Source organism: Phragmites australis, chromosome 8 (assembly GCF_958298935.1).
Source record: "Phragmites australis chromosome 8, lpPhrAust1.1, whole genome shotgun sequence".
Taxonomy (NCBI): Eukaryota; Viridiplantae; Streptophyta; class Magnoliopsida; order Poales; family Poaceae; genus Phragmites; species Phragmites australis.
In genome coordinates this window covers 33,563,617-33,580,784 of record NC_084928.1, presented here as the reverse complement: position 1 = coordinate 33,580,784, position 17,168 = coordinate 33,563,617, and the positions used below count along the sequence as shown (strand labels likewise).

The 17,168-nt window shown below is 46.5% G+C and overlaps 3 protein-coding genes across 6 annotated transcripts; all 3 read right to left on the bottom strand.

The window, feature by feature from the left end:
* Positions 1 to 777: 777 nt before the first annotated feature.
* Positions 778 to 4,501, bottom strand: LOC133927164 (ubiquitin-conjugating enzyme E2 22-like). Of its 2 annotated transcripts, none has more exons than XM_062373479.1 (7): positions 4,283 to 4,501; positions 2,703 to 2,818; positions 2,454 to 2,598; positions 2,072 to 2,149; positions 1,778 to 1,890; positions 1,583 to 1,686; positions 778 to 1,358 (listed from the first exon to the last, which is right to left on the bottom strand). In XM_062373479.1, exons 2-7 carry the CDS (start codon positions 2,703 to 2,705, stop codon positions 1,043 to 1,045), a joined length of 759 nt encoding a protein of 252 aa, XP_062229463.1. In that variant the 5' UTR covers positions 2,706 to 2,818; positions 4,283 to 4,501; the 3' UTR covers positions 778 to 1,042. The 2 variants fall into 2 exon arrangements, with proteins under 2 accessions (XP_062229463.1, XP_062229461.1); XM_062373477.1 differs by having other exon boundaries at positions 4,287 to 4,501.
* A 1,257-nt stretch (positions 4,502 to 5,758) lies between these two features.
* LOC133927163 (ubiquitin-conjugating enzyme E2 22-like) lies at positions 5,759 to 9,205 on the bottom strand. 3 transcript variants are annotated; one of them, XM_062373476.1, is made up of 7 exons: positions 8,595 to 9,205; positions 7,587 to 7,725; positions 7,327 to 7,471; positions 6,957 to 7,034; positions 6,769 to 6,881; positions 6,535 to 6,638; positions 5,759 to 6,334 (listed from the first exon to the last, which is right to left on the bottom strand). In XM_062373476.1, the coding sequence occupies exons 2-7, from the start codon at positions 7,587 to 7,589 to the stop codon at positions 6,019 to 6,021; spliced, it is 759 nt and encodes a 252-aa protein (XP_062229460.1). In that variant the 5' UTR covers positions 7,590 to 7,725; positions 8,595 to 9,205; the 3' UTR covers positions 5,759 to 6,018. The 3 variants fall into 3 exon arrangements, with proteins under 3 accessions (XP_062229460.1, XP_062229459.1, XP_062229458.1); XM_062373475.1 differs by having other exon boundaries at positions 7,587 to 7,710; XM_062373474.1 differs by lacking the exons at positions 7,587 to 7,725; positions 8,595 to 9,205 and having other exon boundaries at positions 7,327 to 7,504.
* Positions 9,206 to 12,662: 3,457 nt separating this feature from the next.
* LOC133925982 (auxin efflux carrier component 2) lies at positions 12,663 to 16,606 on the bottom strand. The gene is made up of 7 exons (XM_062371717.1): positions 15,516 to 16,606; positions 15,110 to 15,291; positions 14,701 to 15,007; positions 13,889 to 13,974; positions 13,637 to 13,794; positions 13,469 to 13,545; positions 12,663 to 13,355 (listed from the first exon to the last, which is right to left on the bottom strand). Exons 1-7 carry the CDS (start codon positions 16,511 to 16,513, stop codon positions 13,289 to 13,291), a joined length of 1,875 nt encoding a protein of 624 aa, XP_062227701.1. The 5' UTR covers positions 16,514 to 16,606; the 3' UTR covers positions 12,663 to 13,288.
* Positions 16,607 to 17,168: the final 562 nt, after the last annotated feature.

The following is a 17,168-nucleotide window of genomic DNA, read 5'->3' as shown; positions in this document are numbered from 1 at the left end:
GAATGGAATTGTCTTGGATTGTGACTTCCCTATGTATCTCCAAATTACGGCGGGCCACCATCCTGTCGGCTTTTGCTACGGAGTTCTCATGTACTGTGTTGGCCCTTCTCCTGCTTGCACGCACCGGGTCACAGTTGGCAATCCCGATGCACTCTTGGCTTTGCCTTTCTTTTTTCGCCGCTTGGTCTACCACGGCACCGACTTTTGGCTAATCACAAAAAAAGAAAAAGAAAAAGAAACAAAGATTGACATAGCTGAGGAAGCAAGAAGAAACAGAGAGGGTATCTTGAAAAGGAATTTGACATGATTTGGCGAACAGGAGAGAGTGATAGGTGTCCTAGTGGGATGGACAATTGGACATGATGGGAGGTTAGTGTTGGTAAACAGCCTTTTCGATACCTGAAGAATCGAAGTGGCACAAAAGATTACATCTTCAAAGGGGGACAAAAGGAAGTGGCCTGAGAATCCATCAGAAAGAAAGTCCCATGATGGATTCCCAATTTAGGTCCTAGCCCGACTACCCAAAGGAAAAGATTTTCTAGTAGCTTAATGATCATTATGACAGCGAAAATTTTTGGGACAATCGTTCCTGTGCCCCTACTTTGGATTTTGTAGTTTCATTGTGTCCACTCTTCATTGGTTCAGGATGAGTATCTATCAACCTTTTCACTTTAGCACTGAACTCTTCGTCACAAATAGCTTCAGACTCACAGAACTCGCTACTCCATGAGGCATCTGATTAACACAGGAACAAAACCAACAAAGAGCTAGTGGGAATCAACAGTAAAGGCAAGTATTCTTCCAAATAATCGTCATTGCACAGATAGTTTGTTCTAACAGAGTACAGAGGACAGACCCACTCCACATTCTTCCCTTTTGGGCCGAACACAAGCATCCTTCTATTGAACACCAGCCCATGAGATGCTGCCTCTCGCGTTATCCTTTTTCAGTTCCACGACGCATCTGCTGAATCTAGCACTTATGAAGAAATCGTAATATTATGTACCACTAACCACCCCCGTCTTCCCAGAAGATTATTTGATTATAATCTCTTCAAGCTCTTCTTCCTAGCATCCATCTTCTTCTTATCAACTGGAACTTTGGCAACATGTGGCCCATCCTTTTTTAGTACAGCGGATGCTCCTAAAACAGAATCAGACGGAGCAGCATTCTGATCCTGCGAGTTTGTGCCTAATGCTTTGGTCGCAGTGGTGGTAGATAATGCTGCTGATGCCAAAGGTATGTTCTCAATGAGAACAGTATTAGACTGATCAACATTTAGATCTGTGGTTGACTCAGAAATAGCTCCACTCTTGGACTTATTCTTGGGTTTAAGCGCATGGATGCCAGTGTATAGCCTGGATATGAATTAAGGATTTTTTAATAACCAGTAACTGGTTCCAGCTCTATGAGATGCTTCAGTAAATAATATGATCTGATTTCTCGGAAATGATAGCCACAAGATTCACATGTATTTGTTAACACTGATTGCGCACACAATCCTAACAATGCAGTTTCCACCAGTAAGGAAAAAACAGTACAAGCTCTACTCCAGGCTGATGAAATGAAATTGAAGTCTGACCTTGCATGCCGTGCGTACTGCTCATAGTTCTCAAGTAGCATCTTTCCAGCTTGTTCGTTAAGGGCAGATTCAGGAAATGGTTCAATCAGAAGGCATCTCACTACCTGCCATACATGTGAACAAGCAACTTATAGTAAGTCTCCAGCATGTTGTGACGGCAGTCGGAACTCATTTTGCACTGAACTTTAAGCTTACCAGGAGAACATGTCTTAATCCAAGACTAGGATTCCAATCCTTCTTCAATGTATTCACACAAATCTCACCACTAGTTGCAATATTTGGATGGAAAATTTTTGTCAAGAAGAAACCTGCGAGTAAAGAGAAAGCCAAAGACTTTTAATTTAAGGCTTTACAGCAAGAAATAAATTAAATATGGAAGATACTCAAAGTTTCGAAAGATTGAGACTTCTGGAGGATTCTAAAAGTTTCAAAAGATTGGGAGTATTGCACAGACAAATATGGAAGATTCTAAATTTAAGGCTTTACTACCTTTTGGAGGAGATTGAGGGAAGTCGTGAGATAATAATAGTTTCATCCGGAATACTCCATTCTCATATGGAGTCCCAGCTGCACCATGTTGAGATTCAGATTTTCAGAACACTGATATCAGAAATAAGTGCAATGCAAAAAAGGAATTAGAAGCTTCATGGCACCTCAAGTTCAGTAATATGCACTGCCAGAAGGAACAAGCTTCATAATGCTTAGCTCTAAACTAAAAGTCTAAAACTATGCTAGAAAGTCATGGAATGACAGACTACAATATATACAACGCAGGTACAAGAGCATGATCAGCATACCTGCTTGAAAATTTAATCATGAAAGGACCAAAATAGTGGTAGGTGCAAACCGAGGTATCTAGGTAACATCTTACCAGGCCCATCGATATCAGCGAAAATAGTGGTGAAGTCATCATCATTAACAATAACTTTAATCCCTTCTAGAGGTGACTCATCAAGATTCTTCAGTTCTTTAGCCAATTGCCTGATGACATTTGGTGAGAGGTTCTCGTTGGTTGCCTTCATTGATGAACATGCCATTAGAATCATGAAATACAGCACAATTACTTTGCACTGACGCTAACCCAAAAAAATCATAAAATGTTAAAACTTCAAATACTCACCATGGAAACAATAGCAGCAGACAGTTTGGTGCTTTGCTAGCGACTTCACTTAGAAAATTTGATGTTCCAGAATAGCACCTCCGCTCCGATGGCCATGGAGACTCAGTACTGTGCAACTGCAAACAGTATTAGTATTAGATTTAATCAGATCCATATTAAATACATATACATCAAGAAATACAGTAAAACATTCATAAAATTCTAAGTAATACATATGTAGAAACAATCGAGGATGCATCAGGCTTTAGAAAACGGTTACAGGCACTAAATTTATCTTCTCCCTTCCTACGACACATCTAGCTAAGTTGAATTAGTACAACACTTCCAATATTAAATTACTGTTGCAGGGATATAGCCACACCTAACGAAAAATATCTCTAACATACATGTCAACAACCACTATATGTGTCAAGTCAAAGTGGTAAATTAACAATGCTAATCGCTAATGAATACTGATATATGAGTGATGCCTATATGCGTAAACTGGGTATGAGCACGAGTAACATAAGGAAACAGTAAAAGAAAAAGTAAGTATTCTTACAGAGCACTTAGTCCAGGTAGATATGATATATTCAATGTACTAAGTTATTGCAACTTTTTAATCTATAAACGAGTCATTTCCGCAGCTTAATCCTTTGCTGGCTACATAAACATCAAAGCAAATAATTCCTACTAAATATACCAGTTTCTATAACCTCCCACTGTCCCCTCAAACAAGGGTGTTCACATGCTGAACCACGCAAGGTGCACTAAGTGCTACAATAGTAATTTAATGCTTCTAAGAAATAGCGCTGTTTTCAGTAAGGCTTGCAAGTGCCAAGTACGGCTATATAGCAACCTCTGAAACATGAAAGAACTAGTAAATACTTAGATAAAGCATTTAAACCAGAATGCTGAAATGGCAATTTGGCAGTAAGTAGGTTCATTCATTGTCATCGCTGTCACATCTACCGCATGAATATCTATTGACCTAAAATTCTCAACTCAATTTCCTGGTACATTGAATGAGACATTTAGCAATGAGACATTTCTGCATGCTTATCCAGGTGATATGATATATTCAACGTACTAAGTTATGGACATTTAGCAATGGCACTTAGTCCAGGTAGATATGATATGTTCAATATACTAAGTTATGGCAATTTAGCAATGAGACATTTCTGCATGCTTTATCTATTGACCTAAAATTCTCAACTCAATTTCCTCCCTCCTTCGCTCATGCGCGCGCACACAAATACACCTGCCCGCCCAGCCAGATGAATGGACACACAACTCCAGGTGACTATATCCAGGTGCGGGGGTGCCTTGTACCGCGCTCTATGGAGTCGCAGAGCCCCAATGAACTTTGCAATAACACATAATCGCCTCTATTCCACGTCAAAGAACTAGATGCAAACCCAATTCCCATCTCAGAATTCAGAAATGCGTGTCTCCATTTAGAAATCAAGTCGGGGTAAATCAAGATCAATCAATCGACAAACCACAACTCCCCTTGCCTACGCTAGCGCAGCATTAACGCGGATGAATCTGAGATCGATTAAGATCACATCTCCCTCTGTCAGAAGAAATCGGTTACTCACTTACCCCCGACGCAAGGCAGCCTTCGTAGGACGGCAGGGGACCACTCGCTCTCCCTCCGCGCCGGCCCGCCTCCGCAACAGGGATTCCGGGCGAGAGATCGACGCGGCCGGCAGCTCGTCGGTACGCACGCAACGAACGATCGGCGAGGGCTGGCTACCCCTGCGTCGGGGCGGCAGGGCCCAATTGGGAATCTATCCGACGGTCCGACCGTTGACGTTGAGTGGACCCGATCCATCCGTAGGACGGCCTGGTGAGTGGGCCCAGGAGCGCTTTGTGGGTCCACCTGCGGACGCGTTTGTTAGGGTTTGTTTGGGAGCTCTCTAACTCCTTCAATAATTTTTAGAATCGGGTATGTCTAGATAAAAAAATCATAAAACTAGAGCTATGGATATATTTAGTGAATTACTTTATTTTTATTTTAAAGTATAAATATATATATTTAAATTATTTTATTTTAATATACAAACTTCATATTTGAGATGCAGATGAAATTTTAGCTAAAGCATGGCTAAACAAGACCTACTTACTATCACACGCTAATGCTGTGTGGTAGTCGTTGGCCTTCCCACATAATAGAAATCCCTATGAGGGTAGTCGGAAAGAAAAGATGGTGTCGTGGCTTTAATTGGCGGAGCCATATTATGGAGTGTGTATGTGCACAGGCATCCCCTCCAATCCAAATACGTTATTTATAATAGCTAGCGTAAATAGTAATTTACTGTTTATACGATGAATAATAAGGGACTACATCCCTGGTTTTTTACGACCTACACGAACATATCGTTGGGTTGCCGCGCAAATGGTGAAGCTTAACGGGTAGCGAGTTTTTTTAGTTTGCAGGCAACGTTCTGCCACCAACGACCGCCTGCACCAAACAGCTACCTACTATAAGTTACTTTCTATAGGTCAGATCTTATGCTGCTACCGAAATCCACAGCAGGACACCAGTTCATAAATTTTCGTTAGGCTCGTCACGGGAGTTTTGCAGCCAGTGACACGTTGCAAGCGCCAGTAATGAACCAACCATGAGCATGCGTCACAACTAGTGCCACGTTGCAGGCAGGGCAGGTAGGACACGTTGCAGGCCGGGCAGGTAGGACACGGACGCCGGGCCTCTTTGGTTGGAGTCCCGGCCATGCTGCCAGGTTCAGACAGTACATCCAGGTGATGGATTTTGAGCCCGCCCTGAGCTGCTATCATGCTGCTCAGTTTTTATCCTTATTTTCTATTAAAACATATTTATAAGTTCATTAAATTTCTAATATTATAAAAATATTTTTCAAGTTAAATCTACATATATAATTTTATGATTTCCAAACTAAATATTTTTAAAATTATTGTTAGTCAAAGTTTTAAATTTTAACCAAACCCCTCCCAAAACAATATGTAAGCAAGATGGTTGGTTGTGTCACAGAAATGAGAGAAACAAAGGATTTGCGGAAATGCACGGTTCACATTGCATCAGAGAAATGGGAGAAAGAAAAGAAAAAGAGGCAAGTGTTCTTTCCAACGATGGACATTGCCATACAACTTTTGCCCCGAAGGACCCCGCACACAGGCACCCCTTCTCCCGAAAGGCAGTTCATCAGATGCCTCTCGACATATCCCCCCCCCCCCCCCCAAGTTTCACTATGCATCTGCTGAATCCGGCACATGCGAAGAAATTTGAATTCTAAATTACAACTGCCCACTGACCACCTCCCCAAGTCCCCGTCCTCCCAAGGATGTTTGTTGCCTATAATCTCTTCAAACTCTTCTTCCTAGCATCCATCTTCTTCTTATCCACTGGAACTTTGGAAGCAAGCGGCGCATCATCCTTTCGAGGTGCTGGCGCTCCTAGGGCAGGATCAGAAACAGTAGCATTCTGATCCTGCAAGTTCGTGCCAAAAGCTCTGGTTGCAGTGGAGGTAGATACTGCTGTTGGCGCTGATAGTGTGTTCTCACTGGAAGCAATACTAGACTTGTCCACATTCAGAGCTGTGGTTGACTCCGAAATTGCTCCAGTCTTGGACTTATTCTTAGGTTTAAGGGCATGGATGCCAGTGTATAACCTGCATATGGAGCACGATGAAATAATCAGTAACTAGTTACAGCTCTATAAAACGCTTTAGTAAGCGATGTGATCTGATTTGTCCGAAATGGTGAGCTGCATAAAGAATCCTAAGTTTCTAATACGGTAATTTTGACCATTAAGTAAACATCTATGAGCCTTACTCCCAAGTTGATAATATAAGTTGTTTGAAGGGCTGACCTTGCATGCCGTGCATATTCCTCATAGTTTTCAAGTAACATCTTCCCAGCTTGTTCATTAAGCGCAGATTCAGGAAATGGTTCGATCAGAAGGCATCTCACTACCTGTCAGACATGTCAACAAACAACTCGTACTAAGTCTCCGCCATGTTGTACTAGATCAAAGCTTAGCAATTGCTTAGAAAGAAATTGTGCAATACTACAAAATAAGAGCTGGCGTTATCTTCAAGCTTACCAGAAGAACATGTCTTAATCCAAGACCAGGATTCCAATCCTTCTTCAGTGTGTTTACACATATCTCACCACTAGTTGCTATGTTTGGATGGAAAATTTTTGTCAAGAAGAATCCTGCAAATCAAAGGAAAAGCTTAAAGAGTCAAAGACGAACTACGAAGAATTTTGGAAGTCCCAGGAGATAGCTACCTTTTGGAGGAGATTGAGGGAAGGCGTGAGACAATAATAGCTTCATCCGGAATACTCCGTTTTCGTATGGAGTTCCAGCTGCACCATGTCCAGATTCAAATTTTCAGAGACAGAAAGTAGTGATATAGGAAAAGGGGATTATTAACACTGCATGTAAATAATATGCACTGCCAGAAGGAACAAGCTTCATCAACACTCAGCTCTATAGAAACGACGTGTTAGAAACAAGAAAGTTATGGAATGACAAAAGACGCCATTATACCCAAAGCAGGTAACCATGATCAGCATAGCAGCATAAGCATGCAAATCTAATAGAGTAAGGCACAAAATATTGGCTGGTGTAAACCAAAATATATAGAAAGAATGTTACCAGGGCCCTCAATATCAGCAAAAATAGTGGTGAAATCATCATCATTGACAATAACACTAATCCCTTCTGGAGGTGACTCATCAAGATTTTTCAGTTCTTTAGCCAATTGCCTGATAACATTTGGTGGCAGATTCTCGTTGGTTGCCTTCAGTGTCATAAACATGCCATTAGAATCATGCAATACAGTTCAACTGATTCACTGAGATGTTCTGTTTAATACCGAAAAGAAGTCCTAAAAAATAAGAGTTTTCAATGCTCACCATAGGCAATAACAGCAGATAGCTTTGGAGGTGCTTTATTACCAACTTCACTTAGAAACCTTGTTGTCCCGAATGTAACCTTTTATGGCCACAAAACCTCCGCACTCTGCAAATCGAGTAATACCTGCAAGTCGCAACTCTAATTAATTGAGGTAAGTATGATACATTACATGTCCTGTGTAATTAAAATTTACTTAATCAATAACAAGACCAATTTAACATCCACATAGTGTTTACCACCTTAACATCTAAACATCAAAAAGTAAAATTCCTGCAAAACTATCAACCTTTACCCCCTCGCTCTGTCCCCCTTATACATCAAGGTCATGTGTGCACATACATTCAGTAACGCACGCAAGCAGCAACTAGTGGCACTTATGAACATCTTCAAGATGAGGAAACAAATAAATACAACCACAATAAAGCATTTAGGGCAGAACACATAATTGGCAATTTGTCGGTAAGCCCCATGCTACCACAATTATGTTAATCTAGAAAAAAAAAACAATTCCTACAAGTAAATTTGTTGATGATAACATGACCATAAAAAGATAAACATAGTAGTTGGTACTAAAAGTGTAACAATCAGCACAAACTCCCGCCTGGACATCTAGGTATGCGAGTACGCAAGAACACGAGCGCCCCCCGGCATCAGGACTCACAACATCCAGGGGCTACCCTCTCAGAATTCAGAAATATTTCTCTGCCCGGAAACTGGAGTTGGGGAAATGCGAGATCAAACAATCGATGCTCTCCTACACTCGCGCAACATCAGTGCCAATGGATCTGAGACTAATGAGACCCCGTCTCCCTCTAACAGAAGAAACGAACATCTACCCACCCGCTGCCGACCCAAGGCAGCCGCCAGACGAGTCCACTCGCCCCCCGCAGCTCTCCTCGCCCCTAGTCCCACCGCCGGTGGTTCGTGGAAGAGACCCCTACACCGCAGGCAGCAGGTACGCACTAGGCAGGCAGCGATCGATCGGCAACTGAAGTGCGGGCGCTTACCACGGGTCGGCGGCGGCAGGGGAGTTGCTGAAAGGGGTGTTGAGACGGCCAGTGGGCGGTAGGGGAGTCGCAGGCGGCGAGGTGGGGTGGCGGCCCGCCGCAGCCGCCGTTCGGGTAGTGGATGCTTCGACGCGGGTGGGGAGGAGGAAACCCTCGGCGTGGAGGCGCGAGGTGCTTTCGACTCGTGACAGAGCCGGAAGGGGGGAGGCGCCGCTGTCTGAAATGGAGCGGTGGAGCAAGGCGCCGCTGTCTGAAATGGAGCGGTGGGGCAGCCGATGTGACGAGAAATCCGACCGTTGACGGCGGGTGGGCCCCGCCGGGAACGGGCGGATGGGACGGGCCCACGTGGGCGCGGCGGCGCCGTCCACCGACGCGACGCGTTTGGTTTGGTGCGTGCGCGGCCGTGGTAGCCGTTGGAGTCCGGGTCATCTCGTCCGGCATTGGGATCAAGGACAAATTGAAATCACGACGGGCGTCGCCGGCCGGCCGGCCAAAGGAAAATCACGGCGAGATTCGACCACGATCTGGTTGTCGACGATACGCACATCCTTCGGTAACTAGAACGCCGCTAGTGTAGGGTACGAGCTGGGGAGAGTTCACTTGCACGCAACATCTTCCGACAACTTTGACGCCTGCAGCAGGGACGAAGCGGTTCCTGACGTAACTGCAGAGCGGAACCAGAGGTGAAATTGAATTGCTAATAATTGAGATTTTATTTTTCTTTAGTGCATGTGCGCTCAGCTACCTTATCGTAGTTTTGCCCTTGCATAACTGCATAGTGACTTCATCGCTGTTACATACGACCTACTGAAAGGTTATCACGGCCCAGCGTCGAGATCCGGTGGTAGCTCAAGCGAAAAGGACGTACCCTCCGACGTGTGTGATCGTCGTGGATTGCTTCAACTATTGTTCTCAGCAACACGATCGACACACATCGACGAACTGAGCATACCGCATACGTTGCTGCGAAGGGCAAGGAAAGCGCTCGAGATCTCCAGTGTAAGTAGGAAAAGGAAAACCAGAGCTGCACAGTGCTCCTTAAAAAATTACAAATATATTATTTGTTTTGAAAAATATAGATCTAAAATAATTTCATATATATTTAAAAAAATATTTAAAAAATATTTACTATATAAAATACAGGGTGGTTCACACGTCACATCTTTCCTTACTCTGTTCTCATCTAATAAAATCCTTAAAATTCAAATAATTTACATACTTTTGCTATCCATTCTCATCATCTAGCCTCCTCCTCGTCTTGTTACTGGTTATGAATATATGACATATTTTACAAATGATAAAAATAAATAAATTATGAGGAAGATTAGTGAATAATCTTCTCTTTCTGAAATCTAAATACAATATCATTCCCGATAAATTCGTTCGGCGGCGCTCTCATATTGTATCAATATCTCCATATCTTATATTTGTGTTTGATGTTACTACATCTAATATTTATATTTTCAAGAAAAATAAAAAATCTTGCGCGGGGAGCTGGGAAAGCTCAATCTTGGGTTGCACATCGTCTGGCCCAACCAGCCTTATCTGGGTCACGCGTCCCGCCCAACTTGAAATGGATCGCAGATATTGACCGTCGCGTGATCCATTTCGTTGCTGCCTCCGTCCATGCCGTTCCGACGCACATCGCCGCCCCTACCAGCTTGTTGCTACTCAGCGCGGCGATCGGCGCGCCGCCCCGCCCTGCACTACGAGTACGCCTCATACAGCCTCCTCCAGCCTCTGCAAGAACTGAACCCAAATCCAAAGCTTCCCTTCCCACGTAAACGGGACTACGCTTGATTACCGTCTGATTTTTGAGCTAGTTGAACTTTTTTTTCCTATAACACGCAGGAGAGTTGCGCGTCTTTGCATTAAGAAGAAAATAACCTAGTTTATAAGGAAAATCGGGTCCAAAAACCTTAACAAACGCAACATTACAACTCACAGAGTTCAATTCACTCGTAAGGCGAGGAAGAAAGAAAGAAACCCTAGACCCCCTAACAACCGGACGACAAGGTCTGGCAAGTAGCGTACAACTTGGCAACCATAGAAGCGGCACCTACACCAAACAATGCAAACCCACGTCAACCAAGTCTAGCTAGCACCTCGACCAGAAAACCCAACAACTCAACAGGCGGAGCCTAGCTCCCACGCATGACTACCCAGATCGTTTGACGGCTCCCATGCCAACCCAAAGCTCAGAAGACGGGGTCCTGGGACATCAGAGAAAGGCCACTGCCGCGAAGCACCGGAGGTGTAGGAGAGCCCTGCCGAATAGGAGGATCGGACATAGGGGCAAACAACGACGGAGAATGGTGTGCCATACAAGGAAATCCACTAGAGGTGATAGTAGGAGCAAAGAGATCCTCCGAGATGACGCCTTCAGGAAGGAAGCGGTCAAGGAACCGCCATCGCTCGTTTAAGAACCGAACAAGGTTTTCACCCAAAGAGATCTCAAGGGGGAAGCAGCGATATGGTGCCTCCAAGGAGGTAATGACGCCCGCTAGCGTCACCACCGACGGCAATGGCAAGACGCCAGCCAAGGCTTTCGCCCATAAACCCCCATAGAAACAGAGCAACTCGAGAACCCAAAGGCTCGACGGGTCGGCTAGACCAAACACCTACAAGATAGCAGCACATAGCACAAAGGCACGACGGGTCGAACAGCGCAAACACCATTCATAGACGACCATGGAGCGAATCCCTAGGCCACAACAAAGCAAAGCAGAGCCGACAAGTTGCAACGCCAACGGGCGGGCACTAAATGTAGAACCGGCGCCATGGCCAGCCGAGACTCGGTCGGGATAGCCAGAAGCTGCCACGTCGGAGCAGAGCCAGCAACCGGCCCATCGCTAACGCCCAAAGGCCACATAGAGGCCGCATGCCCACCACCCGCCACCGGAGCCGTAGGAAGCGCACCGGTGGCAGAGGTGAGCAGACGTGCAGCCCCCCCCCCTTGGGATCCGATCGGAAAGGGCAGATCCGTGGAAACACAACATAAATCCGACCGAAGCAGCGACGAAGCAGATGGATCCACCCGGAGTGAGCGCAAGGAACAACGGAGGTGAGGGGGGAGGGGAGAGAAAAGAAGGGAGGAAGGGGAAAGGAACCGCGATGCTCCGGCTTCGAAGGCGCCGCTGGCCACCGCGCTGGCGGCAGTGGCCAGATCTAGTTCGCTATGGAGGAGAGTTGGACTGGAGGAGGAGGAGCCTCCCGAGTAGTCAGAGCGGTCGACGCGGGGGCAATAGGAGAACCATAACTCCAGATTCAAGTAATATGAACGAGTTGAACTTAAGAAACTAGGAAAATGTCCGTTGCATTCGCATACGCCTAGGATGGAGGAATTTTCCATGTTCACGCGATGAGCATGAGATCTCTGCGGTGCATATCTTTCTTGAGATTCCCAGACTGATGTGGAGTGCTTGACTAACAGGTGGAGCGCTATACTATCGTCAGACAGCCTGAGCTGGTCTAAGTGGTTAATTATTGCCATTGCTTCCTTCGATTAGATTCCATTGACTGACCACTACCAATTCATTAACTTAGTTTTGCTGACATTTGGAGTTCTGGTCCAATCGATGAACCGCAAAACTTTCAAAGTTTCACTACTCTGCACTAGTGTGCAGTACTGAACTTGGCATCATCGGTTTCGATTGCTTTCTTCGCAATGCACGATGTGCTCTTTTCACATCAGATTCAGTGGTGGATGCAGAGGAGTCAAGTAGGGAGACTCATCCACTGCTCTCTCTCTCTTCTTATTCCTCTTTCTCTTCTTCTCCCTCTCTCTTTTCTTCTTCAAAAAAGATTCAGACTTAGATTCATCTAGACCATCAGATCCATGCTGCATGCTCAATGCAACAAAGGACAATCACTAGCAGCAAAAAAAAAAAACAACAACACAGAGCTAGCTTCCACATGCGTGTGAGCAGACCACCATCTATAGCTAACATTTGATCCTCTCACAGTTAAACACCACTAATTAAGTACTCTGTTAGGCAGGCAGGCAAAACAAATTGCAAGGCGATAAACAATCACAAGATGCTTCCTCATGTGGTCCCCTGCTGAATCCCTAGAAGCTAGCGCGTGCATGCATGCATCCATGTATAGCTTTGGACTCATCAATGCAAGCTGCACAACGCCTTTACACACCAATAAATTAACAATGCTGTAACTAGATAGCTAAGCATCCATGGCAGATGCAGCTTCAGAGTTACAAGTATCTGAAAAGATCTGTGCAGACAGGGACTGACTCGAAGCAAGCTCCCCAAAGCCGTCAGGGTGGATTGGTCTGATCTTGCCAAGCAATATGGGAACCGCTTGTGTTACTTTTATCCCAGTGTGTGTGTAAGATCAAACAAAATTGTGCAGATCATGTGTCGCTGAAGTCTGAACAAAGGAAACAACTAGTGGAATCTTTAGTGCTACCAACTTGGCAAATTAACGGTTGAATACTTCATACTTAAAGCCCTAACCTTTACTTTGGATCTAAAACAGTAGCCAACAAAAAAATAAAAAAATTGGAATCAAGGATGTTTTTCCTCTGCATTTCTCTCTAGGGTCCTACTTAGTTTCCCCTATTCCTCCGCTCGCTGCTCTCATGATCTCTTGAGGTCTTCAAGATAGCCAATTTGTTTCTCTTTGCGTTCATCGCTAGAATCCTACTTCTCCCTACCCTTTTCCTGCCTTCAGAAAATTTATATCCCAAGAAGAACATAGTAGAGTATTGTGATCGGAAGAGCGATGAGCATCCCAAAAATAACCCTGAAAAAAAATCATAATCGTGCAATATGTTAGCCTACTTCGGTGAGTAAATAAAATAGCAGTTCAGTATGAGATGTATATCGTGAAAAAAAATTGAGCATGCCATTGCTTACGCTGTGCTAAGTATTTGAGGGTGGCAGTTGTACTCCTTGGCAAACACAAAGGGAACGATGCCTTGTGGAAGTGCTGCCTGTTCATCAATCACGGATAAGTTAGTTTTTTTCCTTACTTTGCAAAGGTTTGAAGGCAAATTTAGAGTACTATGTCGTGTTCATGACAACCTGAACAATGGCAACGTGCAGGAGCACTCCCCGGAGCCCAATGGCAATGGAGGTAGCGGCGATCACCGCTGGACCCGTCAAGAACCTAACCGCCATCGCGAATGTCGCCACCCTCTTGCCACAAGAGATGATCTTTGGTTGCAGAGCCATGAACAGACCTAGATTTCATGTAGCACCGTCAGAATTTTTCGGTTCAAGTAAAGAACAAAAGATCACTCTTTATGAACAGATATCAAGCTGTCGATGCTGTACCTAAGCTGAACATAGCCATTCCCAGCCCCGCATCGGAGAGTATAGATATGGATCCCTTTATAATTGAGGGCATTTGGATGTTCCACCTGAAAATTCAGAAACAAAATGTGTTAAAATCAATCCATGTTAATCAGAATATGCATGATAAGAGAATCAATGTTACAGATGCCTGCAGCATCTGCCCCTCTCCCCTAGAAATGCCTGATTTTTCAGCTCTCCTCTAGATGTGCCATCTCGTGTAGTAAAATAAAAAAGTACAACGACGCGTGCATATAATTGTACTCTTTCTAGACACGATGCATCGTTCATTTCGTCATAGATGACCTTGTCGATCATGTCTGTGCCGTCTGGATGGATGGAGACAAACACGGTAGTCGCAGCTGATTCGGTAGATTTCGTCCGCTGCTGCAAGGCTCCAGGATGCACATAAGACCTGCATCTGCGTGCATCCGTGCATGTGCCAGATCCGAGACCGACGTACTTCTCATGTGCTCTCACATGCAAACGCTAATGCTAATGTTACAAGCAACCGAGTAATGAACGACATGGCAATCTAGATTTGGACAAGGTCAATTGGCCTTGTTTGAAACGCGGGAAAATATTTACTAAATCCCGCGGAATTAAACTGTTTTCTTGAAATTCCTGTGTTCTGAATTCTGATAAGGCGTAGTGTCCAAACTCCAAATTGCCACAAGAACTACTGATGCATGCATCGATGGATGGATGCATGCATCGATGGATGCATCGATGGATGGATGGATGCATGCATCGATGGATGGATGGATACATGCACAAGTGTTTAAGATTTGCACCTGAACGAGACGAGGGACCAGACGAGGCCGATGAGGCTGGAGTAGGTGTTGGGGTTCCTGATGAGCTTCCTCCACACCATGATGAGGATGAGGCGCGTCATCACGCTCGCCGGCGGCATCGGGTGCGCGGCCTCGGCCAGCCCCGGCAAGTCGGCGCCCTTCTTGCGCGGCGCCACGTAAGGCGAGCCCGACACGGGGAACTTGGCGGGCAGGCCCGTCGCCGGGCTCTTCAGGCCGTCCTCGATCTCCAGATCGGCGTTGGCCGCCGCGTCTTGCTTCTTGACCGGAGTGACGGTGCCGCTTACACCTGAAGTACACACACGCATACAAACATTAGCCGGCCGGCCATTAGTGTGTCGCGACCGGTTGCAGCTTTCGGTGGAGGAAATGTTAGGTGTTAGTTCGTTACCCTTTGGAGTGGCGCCGTCGACTTGCGCGGCCGGCGGCGGCGCGGCTGCGAAGTCGGTGGAGGCAGCATGGTTGACGGCGTTGCGGAGGTTGGCCTCCGACACGGGCGACGCGCTGGAGCTCCACACGAACATGTGCAGCTCCTTGGTGGAGTTGGAGTTCGAACCCCCGAGCTCCTTCTTCCTAGCATTGCCAATGGAAAAATCAATTAAAGATTCAACACAAGACAACTAATAGTACTAAGATTTCAAGGATATTTTTCCATTTAAACCAGATACTCTGCTGGAGTAAATCAAATGCACAACATTGCTCATTACATTACATGATTAGACTGAATGCATTTGCTTAACAAGCTGACGAGTCCAAGCTTTCATGGCTTCTAGATATAGCGAACGGACTGGACATACCGTGGCGGTGGCATCATCCCGGGGTTCGGCGCGGGGTACGCCGTCGCGTCGCCGCCCTTCCCGGAGGCGAACTTGTTGGCCACCTGCTCGTCAAGCCCCTGCGCACGGGCGCCGGCGCCGGGCTGCGCCAACGGGCTGGCCATCTTGCTCCCGGAGAACATGGCGTAGAAGTCTGACTGGTTGAAGCTGGACCCGCGCGGCGTGGGCTCCCGCGACGTCTGTAGGGAGTAGATCTCCACCCCCGTCAGGTTGGACGCGCGCGGGGTCATCGCCGATGACGCGCCGTACGGCCGGTGCAACGACACGCCCGAGCGCGCGGCCCCGTGCCCCGTGGTGGACGCGGACGCGGAGCGACGGATGACGACGTGGACGCGCCCGTCGTGGCCGACCTCCGCGTCCGCCTGCAGCGCCTCGCGTCCGTTGAGCGAGACGACGTCGGAGTCGACCCTGAAGGAGGCGATGCTGGCGCCGACGTCCGGCGGGAACTGCTCGGAGATGAGCGCCTTGGCGCCGCGGTACTCGAAGAGGAAGAGCATGAGCGTGTACCAGATGACGCTCTGCAGCACGACGATCTGCACCATGAGCGACCCGGAAAAATCGCCGTACATGGCCCGGAGCAGCGGGATGCCCATGACGAGCGTGTTGGGCAGCGTGGAGAGGGAGAAAAGCGTGATGGTCCAGTCGAGGGAGGCGGCCCCCGCGGCCCCCCGGTAGCGGGATAGGACGTTGTGCCAGACGGCGAGCGCGGCGAGGATGACTAGCTTCTGGAGCGAGTCGGCGGCGAGGAAGCGGTAGTTCATGGCGTAGGGGTTGTTGGTGGAGATGAAGTGGAAGGAGAGCAGCGGCACGGCGAAGACGGCGACGAAGCGGTTGATCCCGGAGCACTGGTCGGGCGTGAAGATGCCCCACCACCGCACGGACCCGTACGCCAGGAACATCGCCACGTACAGCGGCACGACCGCCGCCAGCACGTCGTAGATATCGCGCCCGGTGATCATCGCGGCGGCGGCGACAACGACGACGCAGGCGCTGACAGCAGATTTGTGGCCACTTAGAGTTTTGGGTTTGCAAGATCGAGCTGACGCTAAATCGTCGCTAAGAAAGCATGAGAAGAGGAGTAGAAGGGATCGTTATATATATAGGAAGGTGATACTGATTACAGAGTTACTAATAAGTTAATCGCGTCACTAGTACTACTAATTAAGCTTTAAAATAAGCAAGGCGGTGTGCACGGTGTCGAGAATCCAAGGGGCGTATCTACACACTTGCAAGATGCAACAAACCATAGGCAGCTGCAGGCTGTGATGTGCAAACAGTTCACTACCGTATTCTTGTGCGGCTACCCTTCTCATAGTCTGGTATACTATCGGTAGCTATATGTGACATGCAACATCGCATGAGCTTGTTCATACATGACTTATCTCAATTGTATATCCCTTCTATCGATTTTTCTACTTATATTTATTTTACCCACTTCTTCACTAATATAAATCCCAATATAAATAAACGGTCATAATAAACCCCGTGTGCCCGTGCACATATAAATTTTTTTCTTCTAGGTAGAACCTAAACCAAGTCTAACATAATTAATGCACGCAAGGTCGATCATACTGGAGCCAAGCTCCATGCATGCATGGATCTAGCTCCTGCTAG

Coding starts and splice junctions, on each gene's coding strand:
- LOC133925982 (XM_062371717.1), bottom strand. CDS start 16,513: ATGATCACCGGGCGCGATATCTACGACGTGCTGGCGGCGGTCGTGCCG. Junction 15,008..15,109: donor CGACGGCGCCACTCCAAAGG/GTAACGAACTAA, acceptor TGTGTACTTCAG/GTGTAAGCGGCACCGTCACT. Junction 13,795..13,888: donor AATGGCTATGTTCAGCTTAG/GTACAGCATCGA, acceptor CATGAAATCTAG/GTCTGTTCATGGCTCTGCAA.
- LOC133927163 (XM_062373474.1), bottom strand. CDS start 7,489: ATGTTTATGACACTGAAGGCAACCAACGAGAATCTGCCACCAAATGTT. Junction 7,035..7,326: donor TGCTGATATTGAGGGCCCTG/GTAACATTCTTT, acceptor GACATGGTGCAG/CTGGAACTCCATACGAAAAC. Junction 6,882..6,956: donor CCCTCAATCTCCTCCAAAAG/GTAGCTATCTCC, acceptor TTTGATTTGCAG/GATTCTTCTTGACAAAAATT.
- LOC133927164 (XM_062373479.1), bottom strand. Junction 2,150..2,453: donor CGCTGATATCGATGGGCCTG/GTAAGATGTTAC, acceptor AACATGGTGCAG/CTGGGACTCCATATGAGAAT. Junction 1,891..2,071: donor CCCTCAATCTCCTCCAAAAG/GTAGTAAAGCCT, acceptor CTTTACTCGCAG/GTTTCTTCTTGACAAAAATT.